Raw genomic sequence first — 25,281 nt, forward strand, 5'->3', positions numbered from 1 at the left:
TACCCACCCGACCCGGGTACCCAAGTTACCCCTCCCAGCCCTACTTCAAAGGTCATATCAAGCCTAAACATGAATATATGAAGAACATAAAATAAAATATTGGATCAGGTCCCCCTGTTCCCAAACATTGCACTGGATACATCATAATAAACTCAATATAATATAAGTCAAATCTATTTTCAGCTTCAGATATGATGGTGAACAGATAACAGATAACAGACAGAAGAAGAGATGATCAAGCATTACAACAGTTTCACAGAATTACATCGACATTTTACAGCAACAGTTGATCTTGGAGAAAGCTTAGTCACCTGATATCTTGTGGTAGAATCCTGGACAAGGTTATTGACAACTGTTACTTCTCCTGTCTGGCTGTTGACATTGAAAAAGGCCAGGCCGGATCCAAAGGCAGAAAATGTAATCTCATTGTTTGGGTTCTGAAAGAGATATGATTTGTAAACATAAAGAAGCTAAACAAACACATTTCAAAACACACTTAACTTCCAATTCAATCAACCTAATTCTGAACTATCTTCATATAAAAAAATATCTTTCAACACAAAAAATGGCTGGAGAAATCTATTTATTGTCACAAATAAGTCAGTTTCTTACAGGACATTTTTCAACTCACAAGAGATAGAGAGTCTACTGTGTCTACTGATGCAAATATATAAGTTTTTTGACAGTTTATATTTCAACAAACGACAGCCGCTTACTTGGTTATCAGCATCGGTAGCTGTCACTCTGACAACAACGTCTCCAATTGGCCTGGTCTCCAGAATGGTCTCTTCATAGCTGACTGGGTTGAAGATTGGCGGGTTCAGATTCCGGTTGATGGTGAGCTCAACAAGGGCAATGTCATACAGTTTGGGACTGCCATTGTCCTCGGCTCGCACATAAATCTGCAAGATTAAACATCATGAATTTGCAAACATGTCAAATGCATAACACTTCTTGAATAAAAAATTACTAACGTTTTAACATGTTTAAAATAGGGATAATCTTATATAGATTTGATCTAAGTCTTGAAACATTAGCAGACAACTGCAACCCTGCAAGAGTTTGACACTTGCAAACTATGACACGAGTCCGACACCTGTGTGATTTATGCAATGTCCCTATCAGCAAAAAATGGGATACTAGGTTTCACAAATACCTTATAACTTGTCTGAGAGGCACTGTTGATAGCTGCAGGGTTTGTTGGCTGAATATTGCCTGACCCATCGATTGTAAACAGAGCTAGAGCGTTTGCTGGACCCTCAATGGAATATGTGATCTGGTTGAATTCAGTCTGTGAAGGAAATATGGAATATATGACAGTGTAAACCCCTTCTGACAAAAATAAAATGGAAGAAAACAGTAAATGTCTTCAAGTTTCATTAATGATGTAATATAATGTAAAATGTAATTTATTATTATAAGGGGATAATACTTCAGTTGTTTTATTAATATCTTTATTAACATTACTTTTAATACAGGTATGTCACAAGTAAAGAATTTAAGAAGCAAAATGCAATGAGTTATTCCACAGAAGAAATATATGGAAATTACTCAATTATCTTGTTACAAAAGTTCATCATAGCCTGTCATAGTTGTCAAAGGGTAAGTCTTGGCCCATCAAAGCAATGCACTTACAGCTATTTAATGATCACAGGATCAAGATCAGTCTTTTTCCTATTAATAGTTGCCAAATATTCATGGTGATTTCACTTACAGTAGGGTCATCATCAACTGCCCTGACAGAGATCACCGTGCCGCTGCCTAGGCCCTGATTTACTGTAATGGAGTAGGGATCCTGGATGAACCGAGGGGCATTGTTGTTTCTGTACACTGATATTGTCACAGTGGCATTGAATGCAGCACTGAGACGTGGGCTGCCGTTATCTCGAGCGTTCACAACAAACTGAAACAAACAAGTTCAAACTCTCAAAAGGTCTATATATTCTTAGTACAGAGTGATATGACATTGAGGAAATCTCTCTCTGATCTTACTAGATTATAGCATGATTACTGGTAGGTACATCAGAAAAATGAATGAAGGTTAAATCAAACAAAAGCAGATTAATAAGTGTATATGGAAGTCATATTCCTTTAACAACTCACATCAAACCGACTTCTTCTGGATGTATCCAGTGTGAGCGGACGCCTGGGACGGATATCGCCAGTGGAACTGACAATCTCAAAGTAATACAGTTGAATGGCATCTCCTACAAGCTCATAGGACACTTCATTGTTGGGGGGCTGAAATGTAAGATATGACATTTGTAATAATGTTCAAAACTTGATGATGCAAGGTTACAACTCAAACACATTAGTAAATTGGATTTTTTCAAGGGAGGTCATCAATACCTGAGCATCGCTATCTGTGGCTGTGACACGCAGGATATTCTCAAGGACTGGGGCTGTCTCTGGGATGCTAGTCGCATAAGTTGCAGAACTCCAAATTGGCCGTGCAAAGTTTCTTGTAACTGTTACATACAGCAGTGCTGTGGCAGACCGTGGAGGGGATCCGCCATCTTGTGCCACAATACGGACCTGGAAAAAATCAACACAGAACAGTGAGACTACAAATGGAACAAAGAAGGAAAACTAACCTGTTTATCATAACTTCTGCAAGTAAATACCTAGATAAAAACTTGCTTAAAACTTATCTGAACACCTTACATATATTCATTGAATGAGGCTTCTTCATACTTACTGTAAAGTCATTGATGGGTGTGGTTGTCAGGCTTGTTTTCACTGAAACAATTCCACTGTTCTCGTTTATTTGGAAGATGTCATCAGCAGTCCCATCGCCAATAATGCTGTATCTCAGTGTACCAAAGTTTCCCTGTAACATTACAAGTAGTATTTGACTTGATCAGGAATCTGCAACCACTAATAAATTCAAATAAAGTTCATCTTCAGTTTACATCCTGCATCCTTTTGTTTGATCCAAGTCATGTTTTTCTTTATCTATCATCTGATACTCAATAATTGGTAATTAATTAATTAATTAATTAATTGGCTTTACCAATTCACCGTTATTCAAAGCAACCACATTCATATTACTGCTATTGACACCTTGAAACAAACCTTTAATTGACAGAAAATGGATATATATATCATAACTGCCATACTCTGACTTGTGAAAAGTAACATTAGTTGTAGTTTGATTAAATGTCAACATATTGTTTCTGCGATGGAAATAGCGAGATCACGCAAAACCTCAACGATGATTTGTCAAATTGTTCCATGCAAAAAACGTATCCGACAATACACAATAGTGCTACCGCATAACCATAGTTATGGTTATCATTATTTTGAAGGTATATAGTAAAACCTGCAATTAAAACAACAAGATATCAGAATATATTATTGTAGTAAATAAGTAATTTAAGATACTATTTTTTCCGATCATTGCATCAAAATTCTTTTACTTAATATTATTGCATATGTTTTAATGTAATCACTGGTAGATTGGGAGACCATGTGTGTACAGCTGATTGCTACTTCCGGCTTAGTATACTAGACAATACACATCATAGCATTGTTCATTCACCTGAACCGATACGATGTAGTTTATTTACCCACAGAAAAAAAGTTTGATGAAAGTGTAAGCCATACATAAGCCGACACCTTTCGACAGAACCTTTTTTCTGGTCCACAAAATTCACCTGTCTACAAACATATACAATATGCAAGACATTATGACTTGTTTATTGTGGTGTGTTTAATAGTCATTTCAATATAACCCAAATATAAAACATAAAATCAGTCAATCTATAAATATCATCATACAACACATTGTATGTGATCAATAGGATGTAATCATTGGAACATTGGTTTGGTCTATTAAATTGCCATCGTCCATAGTTTACACTATTCGTCAGTAAATGATATTTCTGAATAAACAAGTACCTGTGTATCAGCATCTGTAGCGACTACTCTTTCAACAGACTGGCCTATTGTTGTGTTCTCTGGAATGACCCGGTTGTATTCTCTAGTGAAAAAGACGGGTGGGTTGGCATTGCGTATTACATTGATGATGACATAGGCTGGGTTGGGATTTGCTGGCCTGTTGGTTGGAAGGCCTTGGTCACGGACATCCACGATCATCTGAAACAAAGGAAAGTTACTGCGTCTGTACAATATGCAATACCATGTATCAACAGTGGACCTGAGTTTTGTAAACAACTACGGTGAAAGACAAATGTGGTTGTTAGATGCATTATTAAGGTACCCACTGAAAAAAGTTTTTTACAGCTCTGTAACTCCAAAAGTAGTTTTAGTGGAACTCACATTAAATGCGCTGATAGCTTGGTTTTCTGCAGGAGATCTAATAAGGTAGATCTCACCCCGACTGTTGACAGCAAAGAACTGCTGAGCAGTGGCATCTCCCGTTATACTGTAAGACAGCTGATTGTGAGGGGGCTGTAAAACAAAACACATTCAATGAGAAAATATCAAGTATAGAAGTATAACAACAGAATCATTACGTGATCACACAATACAAAAATAAAATGATAAAAAGAAAGAATGAAAAGATGTTTTTACTTTACCTGTCTATCAGCATCAGTAGCCCTGATAGTAACAATGGCAGATCCCAAAGCACGATTCTCAAAGATGGTCTGAGTGTAGTTCTGTTGATTCAGACTGGGTGCATTGAGATTCTTGTTGACAGTAAGATCAATCTGCAAGTCAGCATACAGTCCACCGCCATCGGTTGCTCGAATACGAAGCTGTAGAGTACACATGTAGCAGGTACAGGACATGTTATCATTGTGATGCATATATTGCATTATTCTCAATAAATGAAATGTAATCTTGAAACAGTTGAAGTTGTGATCCACTGAATTACTGAATACACAAACATGATAGAGAGAAGTCATCCTCAATACTTAGCTTTAATAATAGAAATATTTGTACATATTCCCGAACATACACTGCACCATAAATGTACATATTCCTGATCAGTTGTAGCACTACATATAAACTCAGGCCAGATTTAGTATTGTCACTCTGCACAATAAGATGTTTGTTATCACTCAACTTACAGTGAATGATCTGTCAGTTGTTGTACATATTCCTGAACATATACTGCACAACATATAAACTCAGGCCAGATTTAGTATTGTCACTCTGCACAATAAGATGTTTCTTATCACTCAACATACAGTGAATGATCTGTCAGTTGTTGTACATATTCCTGAACATATACTGCACTACATATAAACTCATTAGTATTGTCACTCTGCACAATAAGATGTTTCTTATGGCACAACTTACAGTGAATGATCTATCAGTAGTTGACGACAGCAAGGCTCGGGTTTGAATTTCTCCACTAGCAGAGTTGACTTGGAAATAATCAATAGCAGGTCCATCACCACGTAGTGTGTAGGTCAGCTCATTGAAGGGGCTCTGCAATAAGTCAAAGGGTACTGGTGGTCTCAGAGGATTTGGAAGCTTAACAAAACCATGTTAGTGTACATCTATTTCTTCCAGATAAATGTAATTGTTCTATATGTGTTTAACACTCTAAAATAGATATTTCTCAAAACATATCTGAATTAGGATGACATTACATACTTTATGAGTGTGATATACTGAACATAAAAATGTATAACAAAGTACTCACAGCAGTGTCAGTATCAGTGGCAGTGGCTGTGATGACGGGAACAACCTGAGTGATGCTGTTCTCATCAATATTAGCCTGGAGAGTAGTGGGGTTGAAGACAGGCGCCGTGTTCCTGATCACCGTTACTGTTATAGTGATAACTCCAGCTCGTTGTGGCGTTCCTTCATTGGTGCCTACGACGGTGACCTAAAACAACGTTACATACCGCTACACTGTAATTACTCTGATGAACTGAAACATGTAAAGGGATGACACTTTTTGTATTGGTATATGAGAAACAAAACTAGTAACTAGGCCTCACCGTATATGTAGGTACACCAGGATCATCGGTGAATGGGTTGCTCAACACAAGTTGTCCTGTGGTGGGGTTGATAAAGAACAGTGGTCTGCCAGAGGTGGGTACCACACTGCCGATACTGAACATCACACGGCTGTTAGGGGTGTTCTGAAAGATTTTTAAAAAATGCATGAGGAAACCAAAGTTAATACAGCATCCCAAAGTACAACATTCTAAAAAATTACAATCAACTGTCACACAAAACATGCTTAACCAAGGTTCATAAAGATGTAAACACCAAAATTCAAGGCCTTTTTAAGGATTTTCAAGGCTGCCATTATTAAATCCAGCATGCTAAATATTAGTAAGACCTAAAGAGCAGTATGACCATCACACATTTTCAAAGAAGATTTATTTTTCACCCAACAAAAGAATAACTTAAGTCTGTCATGAATTCTTCAGGGTGTTTGTCACACAAATCTAACAATGGGATAAATCTCAATTAAACATCTTTGGTAGATATTCTTGTGTGCTTTAATATTTTGATTAACCAGTCAATTTGTACAAAATCAAGGCTTTTTAAGAGGGACCTTAAAATTCAAAGCTTTTTCAAGCCTGTACGAAACCAGTTAACATTAAACGAAACCTTTCTGCATGCTCTACTTACCGGTGGGTCATTGTCCGCTGCATCAATGTCTACCAGCTGTTCACTGATAGCTAGATTCTCCAATACTGTGATAGCATCAACACCATTGGTGGTTCTAAGCACTGGGGTAAAGTCATTTTGGTCCTGAAATACAGAATTTGAGTTTGGCAATTTTCTACTTATGTGGCATCAACAAGATCAACTATGTAACTCATATGTAAACAGATTTTATAGTTTTTGAATAGAGAATCCATACTGACAATACAATTGTAAAAGTTACAATATCTACCTGAGGAATATTAGGTCCTGATCATCAATAAAATAGTGGCAACCAATAAGTTCTACTTACAATAACACTGATGGTGACAGTGGCAGTGGATGACAGAGTGTTTGTGTTCACCCCATCAGATGTTGTCACGGTCAAAGTGTACAGGTTCTTAGTTTCGTAGTCTAGTGGTATGACAGTACTGATGACACCAGTTGATGGGTTGATGGAAAATGATTGGAACTCTCCGCCAGCAAACTGGTAGACAATGTTGTCTGTCTGGTCTGCATCAATTGCCTGAAAATCACAAACGTTTATGTTACACACCGGTTCATCTTGATGAATGCAACAATCATGTGGGAGGAAAGAGCCTTAAAAGTGAATACGTGGTCATTGAGGTCATGGAGCCATCTGGATTAACAAATATTTCATGAAATATCATGGTATTGGAGGAACATTTCAAGGTGTTCACAGATGGATGAACATATTTAAGCAAAGGTGAAATGATTCACAGTAGTAATTTACCGAAACTGTGAGGACAGATGTTCCGTTGAGGTTTTCTTGTATCGATCCTTCATAGTCAACGTTAACAAACAGTGGTATGCTGTCCTGTGTATCAATGACACTGACAACAACTGTTGCTACATTTGCCCTGGGTGAAGCCCCTGAGTCACTGGCCCTCACTGTGAACTCATGCTGTTTCTGGGTCTCAAAGTCCAGAGGAACAAGTGTGGTAATAGCACCAGTCTGACCATCAATACGGAAGCTGGGAAGAAACAAGACAATGAAACAATTTTATCATTGAAAACTTCACAAATGTGCATTAAAATTGAACTGTTGAGGTGAGATGAAATGGGGTTCAACGTCACATTCAAGATGACTGTTCTTATATATGTGTCTGTTTGTCTGTCTGTCTTTGGTCCCCAAATATTTTCTTTAGTTTTTCTTATCACTGAATTTCTTAACTAATAAACAAATTTAATCATCAATTTTGGAAAGGGAGTTTGACATTTTGACATGTTTTGACACTACTTTTAAGAGTTCAATTTCAAATAAAACATGTTTTCAAAAAAACTTAAAGTTCTTTTCATTATGCTCACTGATCCAACTTTTTACACAGGTTAATGATTTGGGTCATTTGATATCAAGGTACATAGTAAATGACAAAGAAAACAGGATGAGTCTCTACATTTCTCCACAATAAACAAATTTCAACAAAGAATTTTTACATACAACGAATTTTGTCCAACCATGTCATATATGACAGTCGCCTGGGGTGTACCACTCTGGTCACCATCCACAGCCTGAAATCATAACAAACAATTCTATTGAAAATGCAAGCTGGAATAACTAGAATTCTAGATGTTTGGAATTGCATTAACATATGTAGAACAATCAGCCACTTCCACACAATAACCTGGCCTGACATAATAACAAGAAAAATACCAAGCTGGAATAACTAGAATTCTAGATGTTTGGAGTCAGCCACTTCCACACAATAACCTGGCCTGACATAATAACAAGAAAAATACTAGCTGGAATAACTGGAATTCTGTACGTTTGGCATTGCATTAACATATGTAGAACAATCAGCCACTTCCACACATTAACCTGGCTTGACATAATAACAAGAAAAATACCAAGCTGGAATAACTAGAATTCTAGATGTTTGGAGTCAGCCACTTCCACACAATAACCTGGCCTGACATAATAACATGAAAAATACTAGCTGGAATAACTAGAATTCTGTATGTTTGGCATTGCATTAACATATGTAGAACAATCAATCACTTCCACACCATAACCTGGCCTGACATAATAACAAGAAAAATACAAGCTGGTATAACTGGAATTCTGTACGTTTGGCATTGCATTAACATATGTAGAACAATCAATCACTTCCACACAATAACCTGGCCTGACATAATAACAAGAAAAATACAAGCTGGTATAACTGGAATTCTGTACGTTTGGCATTGCATTAACATATGTAGAACAATCAATCACTTCCACACCTTAACCTAGCTTGACATTAAGAAGAACAATACTATAGCCACTAAGAAATACCTACAGCAACATTTCCAACTGTAGCAGGGGGTGTTTGAGCCTCCTGGACATTGAAGAAGTATCTATTATTGATACTGTTGAGGAAGACTGGGGAGTTGTCGTTGACATCGGTGACAATGACTCTCAACACAGTGGATGCTGGCTGTAACAGTAACATGTTCCCACATTCAAGTCATGCTTCATTTAAGTGAATTTGCTCATAATTGTAAGAGACATGATACAGTTCTGCACACAGTCATGTGTACATAGAAACTTATCTTAATTTGGAAGTGGCACTTACAGAAGATCCGAGATCCGCAGCAGTGATGGTGAGGTTGTACTCTGGTACTGTCTCTCGATTAAGTGTCACACGGTTGCTCACAATGCCGTCACTGAAAAATAACATCAACATCATTATCAAACCTGTGACAATATCAATACCAATGGTAAATATCTGATGCTATCATTACTATTGTTGAACCTCTGGAGCTGTCAAACCAGTGGTTATCATTTGATTCTACAAATACAACTTGTCTTCATGCCATACTATCTGCACTATTGGACATTCTACAAATACAACTTGTCTTCATGTGATACCATCTGCACTATTGGACATTCTACAAATACAACTTGTCTTCATGAGATACTATCTGCACTATTGGACATTCTACAAATACAACTTGTCTTCATGAGATACTATCTACACTATTGGATATTCTACAAATACAACTTGTCTTCATGTGATACTATCTGCACTATTGGACATTCTACAAATACAACTTGTCTTCATGTGATACCATCTGCACTATTGGACATTCTACAAATACAACTTGTCTTCATGAGATACTATCTACACTATTGGACATTCTACAAATACAGCTTGTCTTCATGCGATGCTATCTGCACTATTGGACATTCTACAAATACAACTTGTCTTCATGTGATACTATCTGCACTATTGGACATTCTACAAATACAACTTGTCTTCATGTGATATACTATCTGCACTATTGGACATTCTACAAATACAACTTGTCTTCATGAGATACTTTCTACACTATTGGACATTCTACAAATACAACTTGTCTTCATGTGATACCATCTGCACTATTGGACATTCTACAAATACAACTTGTCTTCATGCGATGCTATCTGCACTATTGGACATTCTACAAATACAACTTGTCTTCATGTGATATTATCTGCACTATTGGACATTCTACAAATACAACTTGTCTTCATGCAATACTATCTGCACTATTGGACATTCTACAAATACAACTTGTCTTCATGAGATACTATCTGCACTATTGGACATTCTACAAATACAACTTGTCTTCATGAGATACTATCTACACTATTGGACATTCTACAAATACAAATTGTCTTCATGTGATACCATCTGCACTATTGGACATTCTACAAATACAACTTGTCTTCATGCGATGCTATCTGCACTATTGGACATTCTACAAATACAACTTGTCTTCATGCGATGCTATCTGCACTATTGGACATTCTCCTTAAAAACAGTACCTAGAACACTTCCTTACTTTTAACAGTGCTGTTCCAAAAGCAATGTCAAAATTTCAAATAGAAAAGAAATGACAAAAACTCACTTGTTTATAGAGAATGTATTGCCATTATTTCCATTAATAATGGAAAATGTAAGAGGCTGATTATCTGGATCTGTAGCCTGCAAAAGATGTCATCAAAATTGTCTAAACATTCTTCAGAATGATCAACATGAATAGTAAAAGAAATTACTAATCTAACATTATCTATGTTTTCACATCATAAGAAAAGTCTCAACATTAAAATGTGTTCCACTACTCAGTAGAATATCCTCTAATCACCTCATCTCCCTGCATTGTCTCTCATAACTATGAAATATCAACATTCTTGTCACAAACTCAATATTTCCATGATTGCACTATATACAATAATATTACTAATAAATATGATTCAATAAATCCAAATAAAATAAGTAAATACTGCAAACAGTATTAATCATACAAAAACATAAAAAAATAGGTTCTGAAGGAAAGCACTTTATTCTTACAATATAAGAAGCGCGAAATTAATGATCAACTATTACTATAAATGTCATCCACAGAGTCAACAAACCGGTATAGTGAAGATATCCCTGTTAGCATCAATGCCTTCACTGACATAGACTGTGTACAGTCCTGCTGGAATCTGGGGGTCTTTGTTGCCAGAGGATGTTACTGTGACATAGACAGGTACTGAGGCACTGCAACATGGACAATAACAGTCAGAACAATCACAGAAGGGAACTGGACAAGTTTATCAAAAGGCAAATAATCTCTTTCACAAGAACCTCAATACATGAAAACATTAATTTCATGATTTGGTTGAAATTAACAGCAATCAAACTTAGGCCAATCTTGTGACAGCTGACCTTAGTGGCATGATTGGAATCAAACACTGACATATGCAAAGCTTTAATACAATTTGGTTCATATCTATAGAACATACAGCCTTTTTAAATTTTGCCAATTATATAACGCAAATATGCCATTAATTATACAGGTCCTTCATGCCTAGCGGATAAACAATAGATTGGATTAACAATAACAGAAGAAAAACATCTCACTCTTAGTTCAACTAACATCATTTGGTTTATTCTATTAAATGATAATAATGATAATAAATAAATATATAAAAATAATTTCTGAATATGAAATCACTTCCGAAGTGATTGACCAGTAAACTTATACAGGTTCTCACTAACACATTAAAAGCAGACAGGATGCAATTTTCTAATATTATTTTTACTAAAGTAATCAAATCAAATCAATCAAAAACATAAAGTCAAGTACCTCCTTTTTGGTACGGTGCTGTCAGTAGCATTGACAATGATCGTGTACTCCTCACCAATTCCAACCACGGCCCGAAGAAGCAACTGTCCATTGGTACTACTTATCGTAAACTTGCCAGCACCTCCGCTAGAGACGCTCTGAATCTCATACGTAATACTTGTGTCCACTGAGTCACGGTCCTGGGCTTGTACCTACAGGAGTAAATCAGCAACCTATTATGTCTCTGTCAATCTGCAGCTTGATGTTAAAGAGCCATGAAGTATATTTTCATCTATTCTTCAAGCAATAATTTGAAATTGGTGCACCACTGCACTGCTTTCATTTGCTTTCAACATGAAAGTATATCAGTTGAGGATAAAGCAAGTGGTCCAACACACTTCTGTAAAGTCACCTTATATGGCTCATCAATAGCTGGATTCACTCTTAATGCTAAAGATACAATACCCTTATTACAAACAAGCGATGACCTACCTGGGCAATAAATTCTCCAGCTCCTTGTGTGTAGTCCCCTTCAGGTAAAGATCTACTGTACGGGATTCCAACAAAGAATGGAGTGTTGTCATTGATGTCCACAACATTGACTGTCAGACTGATGCTTCCTGAGCGCTGCTGTGTGGTGTCCTGCTCCCGCACAATCACCTAAACAGACACAAATTATGGCATACCATCAGAAGCAAATCACAAACTAAGCAAATAAATAAGCTAAGCAGTATCAGATTTCACTGGAGATGTAAACTTAGATGTAATGTTCACCACTTATTTCTGCATTGTTAAAAGTGAAAAGTTAGGAGTTCCTTGATCTCTTCTCACTGCGACTGCTACTCACATTAAATGTGTACTGTTGCACAGACTCATAATCCAAGTTTCCAGCTGTTACTCGGAGGAAACCATCGTTATCCACAAAGAATGGACTTGACGGTGTAACTTCATATGTATACCTCTGGGGGGTGTCTCCAGCAGCCTGAAACAACAGGACAAAAAGAAAGGTTTATGGTCTGCATTACCTCCTCCATTTCAACATTTCATTTGCCAGTGTACAGTATGTATGACATAAAACTGTTTATCCATCAACTTATTATATCATGTTCATCCCATCGGGATTTCCAAGTAGAATTTGCCTCAGAAAAGTTGAACAGGTTGTGAGGGTTGGTGACCTGGTTAATTGAGTGTCATTGCAGCAGCAGCATTGGACTTTACTCATGATATCAACTACTGGTTTGACTGATCCAAACCCGATTGTTGACAAGTCACTGTGACGTAACTGGAACATTGATGATTGCAGCATTAGACAATATTTATTCACTCACTCACTCACTCACTCAGACACTCACTCACTCACAATATCTTGATCTGTATCACATTTAATCTTTCAACTTACAATATCTGCATCTGTAACTACAAGCTTTAGAGGATTTTGAAGCGGCTGGTCTTTGACAAAAGCTCGGGCCAGAGCATCTTCTCGGATGTACCCAATCGGAGAGCCGATGGATGTTGACACAGAGGGTGGGTTATTGTTTGCTTGGGCCACAGTCAGATACACAACAGCACGGTTGTATCGCGCATTGGCAGAGGATTCCCGTGCCTGGGAAACAAAATCCAAAGGTTAGGGTAACAATGCCTTCATGTATATAGGTGTAGTTCCATATGTAAGAAACATGTTTTCTTTGCCCTAAGACACCAGTGAATCAACAAAGATGCTAAGAACATCTGGATCCTGGATAGCATACTTCTAAACAATAAACAAGTCATTAAGAGATTATGTTAACAAATATTAAACAGTTTCAAGATGAATTCTAAAAACAGACACAATTGTCAATCAAATCGAAGTCCCACTTGTTTCCAGGAGAATTTCAATAACAGGATCTAGGAACAGGGACATGATTCTTTGTTCTCTTCCCGTGTTCACACCTGAGAACTTTAAGTCAAATGGTCATAAGAGTACCATGCAGTCTATCAATACAAGTTAACATGAACTTTTTACATCATGTGCATATAACTAGCATAATGACATTGAGTTGAGAGAAAGTTCATTTAGTTCTGAAATCTTACCCGAATGATGACTTTCAGATCTCTAACTTGACTTCTGTCAATGGCTGCTACCAACTGAAGCCGTGCTCTGTAGGTGCTGGTACCTGGGATTTGCTCACTCGCCACTTGAAATCTATTCTCATATCCACGAGGTTCAGCTGACGAAAAAAACATGTCTCTTGTATTATTTCAGTTTTTGACTAACACTGATAGAAACAAGGCAAAAAGTGAACAGGGCTCACAAATACCCCTGACTTGGACTCCCAACATATTTCTAAGTTCAAAACATGAAAAACCAATATTTTCTCAGAAAATCAACTTATCGAACTCAAACTTTGCAATACACCTCTCCTACTGGTAAAGAAACTGTATCCCCGATTTGAAATAAATCAGGCAGAAATTATCAAGTAATAGGTTGCACAAATGTTGAAGATAAAAAAAATTTAAATTTCAAAACATGAAAAAAACATGTTTTCTTAAGAAAATACACATATCAAAACCAAACTTTGCACGGCACCTCTCCTATTGGTATAGAAAGTGTTCCTTAAATTTGAATAGAATCCATAAAGTAGTTCTCAAGCTACAGGTCGCACAAGTGTTGAAGTAAAACAAACATTCTAGGTTCAAAACTTGCAAAAATTCATATTTTCAAATACACAAACTTTGCACTGTACCTCTTCTAAAAGTATGGAGACTGTTCCCTAAATTTTTAAAGAATCCATAGCATAGTTTTCAAGTAATAGGTTGTACACAAAGGGATGGACGGAATTCCTTAGTTTAACTATATAAGAAACTTGTCGCAACAGTACTCATTATTAGATGTATACTAAACTATACATTAACTTAGTACCATGTGAATTTTCAAGTGCGTCTTTGAACGCTTTTTCAGTTATATTAAACCAATGAAGATGCGAGTCTTTAGCAACCCATGCTTGTCGTAACGAGATCAGGTGGTCAGACTTGCTGACTTAGTTGATGCATGTCATCGTATCCCAATTGTGTCGATCGATGCTCATGATATCAATCACATATTTTGCTTGGTATTTTGCTGATAAACCAATGATCAACATCAGTAAGATTCTGTGAATAGTAGCCATTATCATAGAACCCTGGCACACTCAGAAAGGCAATTCTTCACAGCATTAGAGGACCGGTTTACCCATGCCACTTATAAATTAGGAATTGAGATAGAAGGAATGTACCCTTTTTAACAAATTTGTAAGAAATTTAGACATTACAAAGATTTTGAACATCCTGGAGATCTTTGGATGTTTATAAAATGGTCACTGGTATTCATGTGTAGGTGACGGAGTGCTTACTCAGTTCCACTGTGAAGGTAATGGGGCTGTTGAGAGTGTCCTGATCCCTGGCCTGGATGTTGATGGCAACATTGGGGTTGGAAGCAGGAATTGGAAATACAGAAACTTCGCCAAGCTGGAACACAGATTACAATGTTTATCATCACTGATCTCACACATTTTCCACAAAGTTATCTGAAGCAGTGTTTCCTGAAGATATCCCTCAAAATATATGACGACTATTAAATAAACTCAATATTCAACAGCTCCTCCCCCTGTATCTAGGCCCCTGCGTAGAAATTAGCACTGGCCCGCAAGCCCAGACCAGTTTTGTTAATGTTAAAGATATCCTAAGGGCTAGTAGAATTTTAAAACATTTTTGGGGGTACTGCTATATGTTGTCACTATTCGGGCTATTAGAAATCCTATATATTATTTTTTTCTACCCCCGCTACGCATTAGTATCAATGTGTTTCTTCCTGGTGTAAGTCAGTCCCTCATTAATCACATCAAATCAGACATTTTCGTCAAATATATCCCTATGCAACATGTCTTCGAGCCTCACCTATTTTTGAGCCCCTAAACAATATGTAACCATGTGCTTAATGAAGCAATCAAGGTAGACGGTTCAAAGCCCACTGAACACACTAAAGTGTTTGTCACTTGTCGCTAAAGTTATGCCACAAATTAAGTTACTTGAGGTAAGATATTCACTAAGTAGTGAAAACATACTTTTTCTCTCATGCACATTTTAAACAAACTTGAACTGATGATGATTTTGTTAGCACTAATAATGCATCTGATGCTGTTTCTAAACTTCCTGTCTGTAATGTCATGTGACTGATCATATTGTGCATCTACTTTTAACTTGACTGTCATGAGGGGCTCGAAATCATGTGACGGTAACAAGATGGCTCCTGACTGACTCGTCTCACTCGATGAGGCATTATCACTCTAAAATTAACAAGACATGGATGGTTATTTGACCATCAAAGTGCTAACAGAAATAAATGTTCTCAAACGTTAGTCCTAATTTTAGTGTATTGGGATTATAAGACATGTAATCAGAAATACTTCTATGTCTCGAAAACCCATAGCACGAGGATACTTGAATTTGAACCCAATGTCAACAAAAGATAACTTGGTATTTCAGACAGACTTACCGACTGTCCCGATACGATGGATGCTGAGTAGGATGGGTTGAAACATTTATTTGCAGTATCAGTGTAACATGTTGGATATTCAAAGATAGGCTTCTGGTCGTCTCCATCTGTTATTGTGATGTTCAGGGTGGTTGTACTGCTTCTTTGAACCTCTGGTGGTACAGCCGAATCCTACAGGAAGACAGAAATTGCTGACATGTATTTTGTAGACATGATCAAAAGAACATTGCTACGAACAGCTTCATTAAGACATCCTAGATAAATTGCAATTTATATCACATTCTATGCTGCATACATACCCTTGCTCTGATTGACAGGACGTAGTTGGTGTTTCCAGCTGCGTTCAGGACCTCGAAATCCAGAGTATTTTTGACTGTCACATATCCCAAGGATGGGATATCAATAGCAAATTTATCTGATCCTGCAGTCTGAAAGAGAAAGTCATACTAACTATTATCGATTGCTCAAATAGACATCTAATTTGTTTGAAAAAGACTTATATGAATTAAAACCATACAAACAAAGTTAAATAGAATGATTATGAAGGGTTTTTTTCCTTTACACTGCTGTATAAGAACATGAGTAATGTAGAAAGCAACTCTTACAGGAAGAATATCAAACACAATGTTCTTGTTGAAATCGAAGTCCAAGTCCGTGGCTGTAACATCTCGAAACACTGTTGTACCAATTGGAGTAAGCTGAAACAAAGAACAGAATTCTGATTAAGGAAAGATGGAATTTACATTTCACGGAAATTGACTTTAAAAGTGTACTAGATTAAATAGTGATAACATTTGAACATTCCACAAAATCATAATCGGGAAAAAGGATAAACTTAAGGCAAGCTTGATTTAAGGTTTGTGGGCAAGTGTAATGTCCATGCTTTATGTCACATTTGCTAGCAATTGCAGGTGACTTTACAGCAATTAAAGCCCCCAAATGAGGGTTCCAGCCACTAATGCCTACGTCCACTTTTGCCTACAGTTACTATTGCCTACACAAAAATAAAGCTGATAAAGCTGATAATGCCTACACAATGAAAACAACATACCCATGCTAGGAATGAACTCTTCCAATATTAGATTTCTTTGAAATCAGCAAATATCTGCTGGTGTATACTATAAGAACTAATGCAATGATGCAGAAATCATAAATTATTACTGTTAGTGTTATGGCAATGTGAAATAAAAAGTGACTTCATACAATTTTCTGTCTTTTGTTGCCTATAGGCATTATTCCACTAAAGTGGACTTGTCCAGTTAGAGGTTGGGTAGCACTGATAGCAGGTGTCGCTGAAAATCACTGGTGCATGACTTTGTTTATTGTAGACTGTAGGTATTAGTGGACGCCGCCCAAATAAGAGTGTACTATCTAGTTTTTATTATCTCTCTCTATCTACCAGGTATTATCAACTTACCTCATTGACAGAGACAGCGTAGGGAGCATTTTTGAACACTGGACTGTTGTCGTTGACATCCAAAATCTGAACCCTCAGCAAGATGAAAAAAGCCTAAGAAGACAAAAATGACAATTAAAACCTGTATGATATTCATAATTTGCCACAGGTCTTGATGACATATGCACCTGCCTGAAGGACAGTAATTGCAATTTTAAATCCATAAAGAGTTCTTAAAAATTAATTATCTTGAGACAGAAATGACAAATTATCTGCGTATCATAAAAAAAATAAAAGACAGTCCCTTACACCAGACATTTGGGAATGAAACATAATCTTGTAAACTGGGATTCTGTATCATCCAAAGTATCATTTTCACTATACCTGCTTTTTATGACCTGAAGACAAATGTACCAAATGTATGTTGTATTACATGATGGCTTAGCTCAACAGTATGCAATGATATTGATCTAAATAAGCACAACTCTAAATGTTTCAAAATAATGAAAGGCATTTTCAAAAGATAAAATTTTATGTATTTGTGTTCTTGATAAATATTTAAGACCATTATACCCGAGAACATTATGGATAAAACACATTAAAAGAAAGAAAATCTCTGTTGGATAAAAGTCATCTAATTCTTAAACTAAAAAAAAAGATAAAAAGGAACAAAAACATATGCATCAACCTGATTAATCACATTAATGACCCATGGGTTGAAATGAAAATCTCATAACGACCTAAAGGAACATGTCCTGCAAATAGCAAGACTGCTGAGCCATGTAGCTTTTTGTGAACAAGCGTCATATCAGATGCAAAAACATTCATGACATTAACTTACACAGATTCAGCAACAATAGCAAAGTAAGACACTCCAAACTGTTTTAATAAAAGTAATGCAAATTGAAAATATTAGTAAGCATTAAATCCAAAGATTCAAACTTGTCCATTATGTGATCCAAAGGAAATGGTGAAAAATGAAAAAGAAAATTATGTTCTGTGAGTCTAGTAGCCTGAGCTTATATTTCAGTATCATTTTAGCAGTTGTTTATTTTACATCTACCATTGCAACATGAACTTAATCCAGACCTATTGGTCTTCATAAGATTTTTTCTTGGCAAAAGTGCTAAAACACAGGTAGCAAAATTTAAAAAAATATATTGTCTGAGACAAATATAAGATGGATAAGATTTGATGTTAACTCTTGAAAACAACAAAAACAAAAACAAATGTAACTATATCAAAAGTAAGTCTTTTGTCAGTCAAATACAAATTTCAAAAAAGATATTTGTTCACACTTCCAAAGCTAGGCTCATATGTAAAACAAGAAAAAAGGCGATCTGGTCTCACAAGACAAGGCATCAATGGAGGGCTAAACATGCTAAAGTTGTGACTAAATCAAGTGATGTGAATGTTTTCTAAGTGAGATGAGTGGGAATGAAAATCTCACGAGAAATCAAATTAACATGTCTGGCAAATAGCAATACTGCTGGTATTAGATGGTAGTAAATTCATGACATTAGCTAGGACTAATTCAACAGGTTCAGGTTCAGCTAAAAATAATAGAAAACCTAGAAACACACTAAACTGGTTCAATAAAAGTAATGAAAACTGAAAAATATTAGTAAGCATCAGTTAAAAAAAATACATACTTGTCCATTCTGTGATTCAAAGGAAAAGAGATATCATATAATCTGTAATCACCTGGTAATTACTTTTTCTACATAATCTTCTTGGACATTGCATAAATTTAAGTGGACAAAAGTAATTTTCGATTCAAATACCTGAAACAAGAAACTACCTTCTAAACACTTTCTCAACTGTATCGAAAACCCAAAACATACATCACTATCAGCAATAACGGCAACAGTAACTGTGAGCGCCATATGATATGTAACATATTCTTAGGAGTAATAATAGTGAACATTGTGAGTGAATAGTTTAAGATATTGTCATCAGTATTCCAGCTATATAATGACAGCCTGTAAATAATTAAGTCTGGGATGCGCAAAACAGTGGTTAATAGCATGAGCAACTATCCATGCAGTCAGGGTATGAATGACACATAACGCAGGTTACATAATATAAAACCACCCAATTTTCATTCTGGTTGGCTCTTTCAGCAAGCGTGGGATAGTGAGGAAAGTATTCTGCCTCACAGTCCCCATAAGGTTATGAATAATAATATTGAAGTCAGATGTCAAAGATGTATAACATGGTATAACATAAAATTACACCATACATGTCAACATCTGCACACTGATGCTGTAACTGGCCAAACTGTCACTGGTCAAGAATCTGTTGAAATTGAGTGGTATAAGAACTAAGTAGTCATACAAGGCAAGTATGAAAAAGGGTATGTAGAAATCATCCCATTACATATGTCCAAGTCTGTCAGAGGTCTGGATAGCATGTAGTAAGCATGTGTAAAGTTGGTCAGTCAGCATCATAATGATCATATTGCCAGATTAGTATACATATGCATTCAACTAATACATACAAAACATTGATAGGTTCTTATGGGTTATCCTACCAACCCTAAAAAGCCACACTGAATGTTAAAGAAATTCTGCATTGTCAATATACCAAACATGCTGAAGACGATTGTCAACATGGTCAATAATACCCACAATTGTTTTTAATGATTTTCAGTAACCATGGTAACTAGCATATGTATACGGCTGGAAAGAAATAAGGGAACCCATAAGAAATTAATTACATTAAAGGATATTGCAGAAGAATATGTACCAATCTCCTGTCATCAACAACAGGGTTCACATATAGATTTTTATGAAAAATAAATGCTCCCCTAATTTCAGTATTTCCATCAGTATATTTTACACACCAACATGTAAACAAAGTTAATTCCACGCTTTGTAAAATCATTGTAGTTGACCTAAAAGTAATATCCCAATTACCTCAGCAAGCAACCATTATTGAACTTACTGGTACAAACATCAGTGTGTTAGTTACTCTTGTCATCGTCAAGGGGCAAGATGAATGTATGAAAAGAGTTAGCATGCTAAATTTGGATCTGCTAAGAGATAATAATAGTTTGGCATAATCATCACTGAAAGTGAGTTGATGCAGCTTTAACGACAAAAAAAATATACTGAACTAAACAAGTTAGGGATCATGAATATTTGTTGGAATATCTTTTAGTAGTGAAGATTGAGCACACAATTTCAGAAAGATATCCCAAAAATATTCATAATCCCTAACTTTTTTTGTTCAGTATACTTCTGCCATCAGCATGATGAGTAAACAAGCCCCTTCAACCGTGTTGACAACGTCAATTTCTGTGTTTGGACAAGCTATGGAAATTCTGAAAAGTATGTTTCCCAAAGTACATGTACATAAAAACATAGGCATTTCATCCACACATATCTTCAAAAAACCATCACTTGTGAACAAGTTATGTCTAGTTTTTTATCATCTTAAGAATGATTTCTCCATATCTTTTTCATGTCTGTATGAAATGTTCTGCCTAACTATCTCATCATGAATTGCAATCTAATCCTAACCACAGAAGTCATACTGGGCAAGGAATTATGTTTCCAAGAATTGGTATGGCCCTACCTATCACATCTTCCCGAGGCAAGGGAGTTAACTGACTTTAAAAGTCCAGTTTCCACCCTTGCCGAACTAGACTGGAATTACTGGGCTCGTTCGTTGCGCCACCAGTGGCTATTACCAATTATGTCCCTTCTAAGCCTCTTCTATGGACCAATCAGATTTCACCTGTCGTATCACTTGCGTTTGCTTCACACAAAATGGTGGCGCCCAGTCAGGACGATCTGATCGATAATCAAGATCTATATTGTGATAAAACGGGTCTTACATCGCAAAATGCATCAAATCACGTGAGCACCTTGATTAAAAACATGACAGGATTTGGAACATATCTGCTGACAACAAATTGGCGATGCACATGCTTTGCAAACCCTGCAATCGATCGAAATCTGCATGACAGTTTACGAACCGGATTTTGATGTCGGTGCACGATTTTGATTGGACTATGTATAGACTTGTTAGTCCAGACAAAACGTAACTCCATAATACCAGCCTAGTTCGGCAAGGGTGGAAACTGGACTTTTGTAATCAGTTAACTCTCTTGCCTCGGGAAGATGTACCTATCATGGCTATGCAGTGTTTGAAATTGAGCATAAAGCTCTAAGGGTCCTTGTCATTATCCTAATATTAAATATGTCATGTATGTTTGGGGTACATGTGAACATGCTTATATGCATTCTTACATTTGCCAAATTTCCTGTGCTAACTTATTCAAACAATGATTATGTACACATGTTTTATATCTCAGTGTAATTATACGTTTTGATATATTTGTTTCAAATGATAGTATATGATAAGACTCTCTGTCTCTCTCTCTCTATTGAAGCAAACATCAAGGACCCCAGAATCCCCTTCAATACGAACACTGCTATGTTCTCATGGTCTATATCATGCAGCAACTGTGCCATAACAGCAAACAGTAAGTCCTACTTGCCCATGGAAGCTAGCCTCATTCCTCCCAATGCAATTACAGACACAGGGTGACAACATGCAGCCCTCATGCCCATGCCCTACATACTACTCACTGCGTCAGGATTTGCAAAAAGACCAAGTGGTGTGTACCGCTAAACAAACAATAGGACTTCTACTCCACAAATCTAATAAGCAAAGCCCAAGTATTTATATACAAAAAGCAGATAGACACATAAGCAACTACTCAGAACCAACAAAAGCTACAATCAAAGTTGTTTGATGTATGGCTGCATTGTGTAGATGAACAGTGAAGGTAGTTATGACAGGGGCAAGTAAAACAGTGCAAATATTCATAGTCAGGTGCAGAATACTGACTATATCAAACTGTAAATGCTAATGTCAAGGTCATATGAAGACACAAGTGTTGAAGTCTTGAAGAAGGCGTCAAAATTGTCAAGATCACATGAAGAATGTGTCACCATCAATGACAAGGTCCTATGAAGACGTGGTCAACATCAGATGTCATTGTCATGACAACAGTATCAGCATCAATATTGAGGTCAGCTAGTCAGTGCCAGTAATACTTGGTTTCAATGTCATGTCAGAAAGATACTATCAACATAACTGTCAAGTTTTGTATCAACGATGATGTCAGGAAAGAAGTGAGGAAGACAGATAGAACACTTATAAAGAGGTTGTGTGAAAATATCATGAAGGTCTTGAAGATTGTGTCAAGACTAAAGGTGATTTATATTTGACAATGTGAATATCTATGTAGGTTGGGAGAAAATGTCATCATCAATGGAGAGGGTAGGATGACTTTGTCAAACAAATTCTGAAGTCTAGAAGACAGTTTATCAACCTGCATATAGGTCAGGATGAGAATGTCAAAACAAATAGAGAAATACATTGCAGAAATGTCAATTATTAATTCATCATTGAATTCATGACTTAAACAAAAAGCAACAACATTTAGGACTACTTACAGTGTTTATGGTGAGGTCTGTACACTGGAGGGTATACTCAAACACAGTATTGTCATCAAGTGAATCTGGACGATCACCCTAAAAAATCAATATTGTATTTAACACCTGATCCTGTTCCCCAAAGCAATGTAATTTCTAAAACTATGAAAACTATCACAAATCCATGTTGAAGCATTGACGTTTCTGAACTAATATCCCAATCTCATTAAAATCATATCTTAGTTCTCGCTATCGCTAAACAAAGATCTGTGGACATCCCACTACGGGTCACGTCAGAACGACCTTTCATCCAACCAATCAAAGCGTCACTTACCAGATCATAAAAGTGACAATCAGAATGTGTTTTCTCATCATGCAACCTCGAAAACGTTAACACAGGGTATTCCGACGGACAGTCACGGCTCGTACAACTGATTCCTTCAAAATTATCGTCTGTCTCTCACTTCCGTGGGTCAAACATTTGAACAGAGGAGGCGTTGCACAGTACATGGGAAGTACTGTCATAAAATCTCAACTATATATTAGACATTCCGGAATGTTCGTTTGTTAAGTTTTCAAACTTTTAATCGAGAACTGTGCCAACATATTTTTCAAGCATATTCTGAAATGAAAGTCGCCAGGTTGAAACGAGTGCTGTAAAGCTCAAGAAAGCTGCTTTCTAATTGGCTGATGTAGACTTCTTGTTTGTCACTTCAGTAATCGGTCAAAGTTCACGAAAGGTCGTTCTGACGTGACCCGTAATGGGATGTCCTCAGATCTTTGTTTAGCGGCAGCTAGAACTCAGATCTGATTTTAATGAGATTGCTAATATCCCAGTGACAAACAGAGACAAGAAACGGAAACAATGTGAGCATTAATTCTTAATGTGGACTTAGAAAATGTTTTGCTTGAAATTTCTTGAGATAATCATATGATTTACTGTGTTAAAGTCACTAGTACATGTAGTAATAACAGAAAGAGTAAACATGCTATCGACGGACCAATATATATTGCATAAACAACAGTATGCATCAGTGTAGGAAACACACAAGTGCCAGGTGTAATTTAGAACATACATCTCTGTTAATGGGCTTCTTGAGTCTCAGGAACCATTCCCTTCCAGTTAAGCTGCCACTTCGGACGCCAGACTCCAGATCAAAGTACTCCCCAGGAGGAAGCTTAGCAGCAGCATTGGCATCAAACTGAAGCCCAATACTATTTGTATTGCCTGCCAAGCTGAGTCCAGCTCTGTATTCTGTTGGTGAAGCTAAAACGAAAACCATCTTGGTTACCTCATGTCCCTCATCTTCCTAGGCTATTTTTTGTTCTCGTACATATTTATGAAGTACAGTCAACATTTCTCATTCATTCTGTAAGGAAGTAGTGCTTCTCTGTAAGTATTGGAGGTGAAACGATGCAGCAAGGTCACAATACAATATGTACCGCGATACACACAGTTACATCAAATCGTGTGGAAATGTTTTGACTATTAAGTATTTCAGAGCAGGTTTCAAAGGAAAGGCTAGCTGTAGACACATGTTCTTAGCGGGTATTTTTAGTGTTGAACTTGAAATGCATATGACAACACATTTTGCAATATTTGACTGACAAAAAACCCTGGAGGTCATTAAATGAGTTGCTAGTAACATTAGCAAACGTTTCGTCTTTTATCGATATAGAAAAGTATGATGCACCAATGAATGTAGCAAGGTTGCATATCCACTAAAAATTAAGAGTAAAATATGGGCATATCATGTTAAACAAGCACACAATCATCTAATTATACCACTGGGTTTATCCAGATATACTATGATATACAACTTACCATCAATCGCTGCCTGAGTATCTGATTCCTTTATAGACACGCTCAAAGTTCCCACAGCTGATGCATCTTGGCAAGTGTCTACAAACAAACAAAACACATATCACCAAGATCATCAAGGTTACATCCACTTTCAAGGGGAGTTTTGGTTACACTTAAGCATGAACACAAAGTCTTCATAATCTTTTACAGAAATTGTGAATATATAATCCAATACCCTGTCAAAAATATCATTATCAATAAAATGAAACTTAAATGAAAATCAAGTCATATACCAGAATATCCCAGGCCTTATTTTTGTGCAGTCCCAAACAATTATATATATTGACATGTATTACATGAATGACCTTTACATTGTATTCCTTCTTGAACGAGTCTTTGGATATAAATATAAAGAACATGATTACAATAGAAAGTTCATCTTTGAACA

The 25,281-nt window shown here is 36.5% G+C and overlaps 1 protein-coding gene across 4 annotated transcripts in view; it reads right to left on the reverse strand.

Moving 5' to 3' along the window:
• Positions 1–25,281, reverse strand: part of LOC124110627 — a 120,236-nt gene that overhangs the window by 90,417 nt on the left and 4,538 nt on the right. For 3 of the 4 annotated variants that reach the window (XM_046469936.2, XM_048392284.1, XM_048392283.1), the window contains exons 3-37: positions 24,855–24,932; positions 24,106–24,296; positions 23,051–23,128; positions 19,232–19,240; positions 17,601–17,693; positions 16,789–16,881; positions 16,483–16,611; positions 16,184–16,354; positions 15,042–15,156; positions 13,744–13,880; positions 13,073–13,276; positions 12,521–12,655; positions 12,166–12,333; positions 11,695–11,885; positions 10,979–11,105; positions 10,471–10,547; positions 9,153–9,243; positions 8,877–9,014; positions 8,039–8,109; positions 7,331–7,571; positions 6,890–7,102; positions 6,562–6,684; positions 5,919–6,062; positions 5,618–5,803; positions 5,269–5,400; positions 4,542–4,721; positions 4,282–4,413; positions 3,901–4,098; positions 2,699–2,830; positions 2,350–2,535; positions 2,104–2,241; positions 1,715–1,903; positions 1,157–1,291; positions 717–902; positions 312–437 (exon numbers count right to left, since the gene is read on the reverse strand). In XM_046469936.2, coding sequence (XP_046325892.2) covers positions 312–437; positions 717–902; positions 1,157–1,291; positions 1,715–1,903; positions 2,104–2,241; positions 2,350–2,535; positions 2,699–2,830; positions 3,901–4,098; positions 4,282–4,413; positions 4,542–4,721; positions 5,269–5,400; positions 5,618–5,803; positions 5,919–6,062; positions 6,562–6,684; positions 6,890–7,102; positions 7,331–7,571; positions 8,039–8,109; positions 8,877–9,014; positions 9,153–9,243; positions 10,471–10,547; positions 10,979–11,105; positions 11,695–11,885; positions 12,166–12,333; positions 12,521–12,655; positions 13,073–13,276; positions 13,744–13,880; positions 15,042–15,156; positions 16,184–16,354; positions 16,483–16,611; positions 16,789–16,881; positions 17,601–17,693; positions 19,232–19,240; positions 23,051–23,128; positions 24,106–24,296; positions 24,855–24,932 — 4,937 coding nt within the window. The remainder of the gene's footprint in view (positions 1–311; positions 438–716; positions 903–1,156; positions 1,292–1,714; positions 1,904–2,103; positions 2,242–2,349; positions 2,536–2,698; positions 2,831–3,900; positions 4,099–4,281; positions 4,414–4,541; positions 4,722–5,268; positions 5,401–5,617; positions 5,804–5,918; positions 6,063–6,561; positions 6,685–6,889; positions 7,103–7,330; positions 7,572–8,038; positions 8,110–8,876; positions 9,015–9,152; positions 9,244–10,470; positions 10,548–10,978; positions 11,106–11,694; positions 11,886–12,165; positions 12,334–12,520; positions 12,656–13,072; positions 13,277–13,743; positions 13,881–15,041; positions 15,157–16,183; positions 16,355–16,482; positions 16,612–16,788; positions 16,882–17,600; positions 17,694–19,231; positions 19,241–23,050; positions 23,129–24,105; positions 24,297–24,854; positions 24,933–25,281) is intronic. The other variant, XM_048392282.1, reaches the window with a different exon arrangement.

Source organism: Haliotis rufescens, unplaced genomic scaffold, assembly GCF_023055435.1.
Source record: "Haliotis rufescens isolate VD_foot unplaced genomic scaffold, xgHalRufe1.0.p SCAF_11, whole genome shotgun sequence".
Taxonomy (NCBI): Eukaryota; Metazoa; Mollusca; class Gastropoda; order Lepetellida; family Haliotidae; genus Haliotis; species Haliotis rufescens.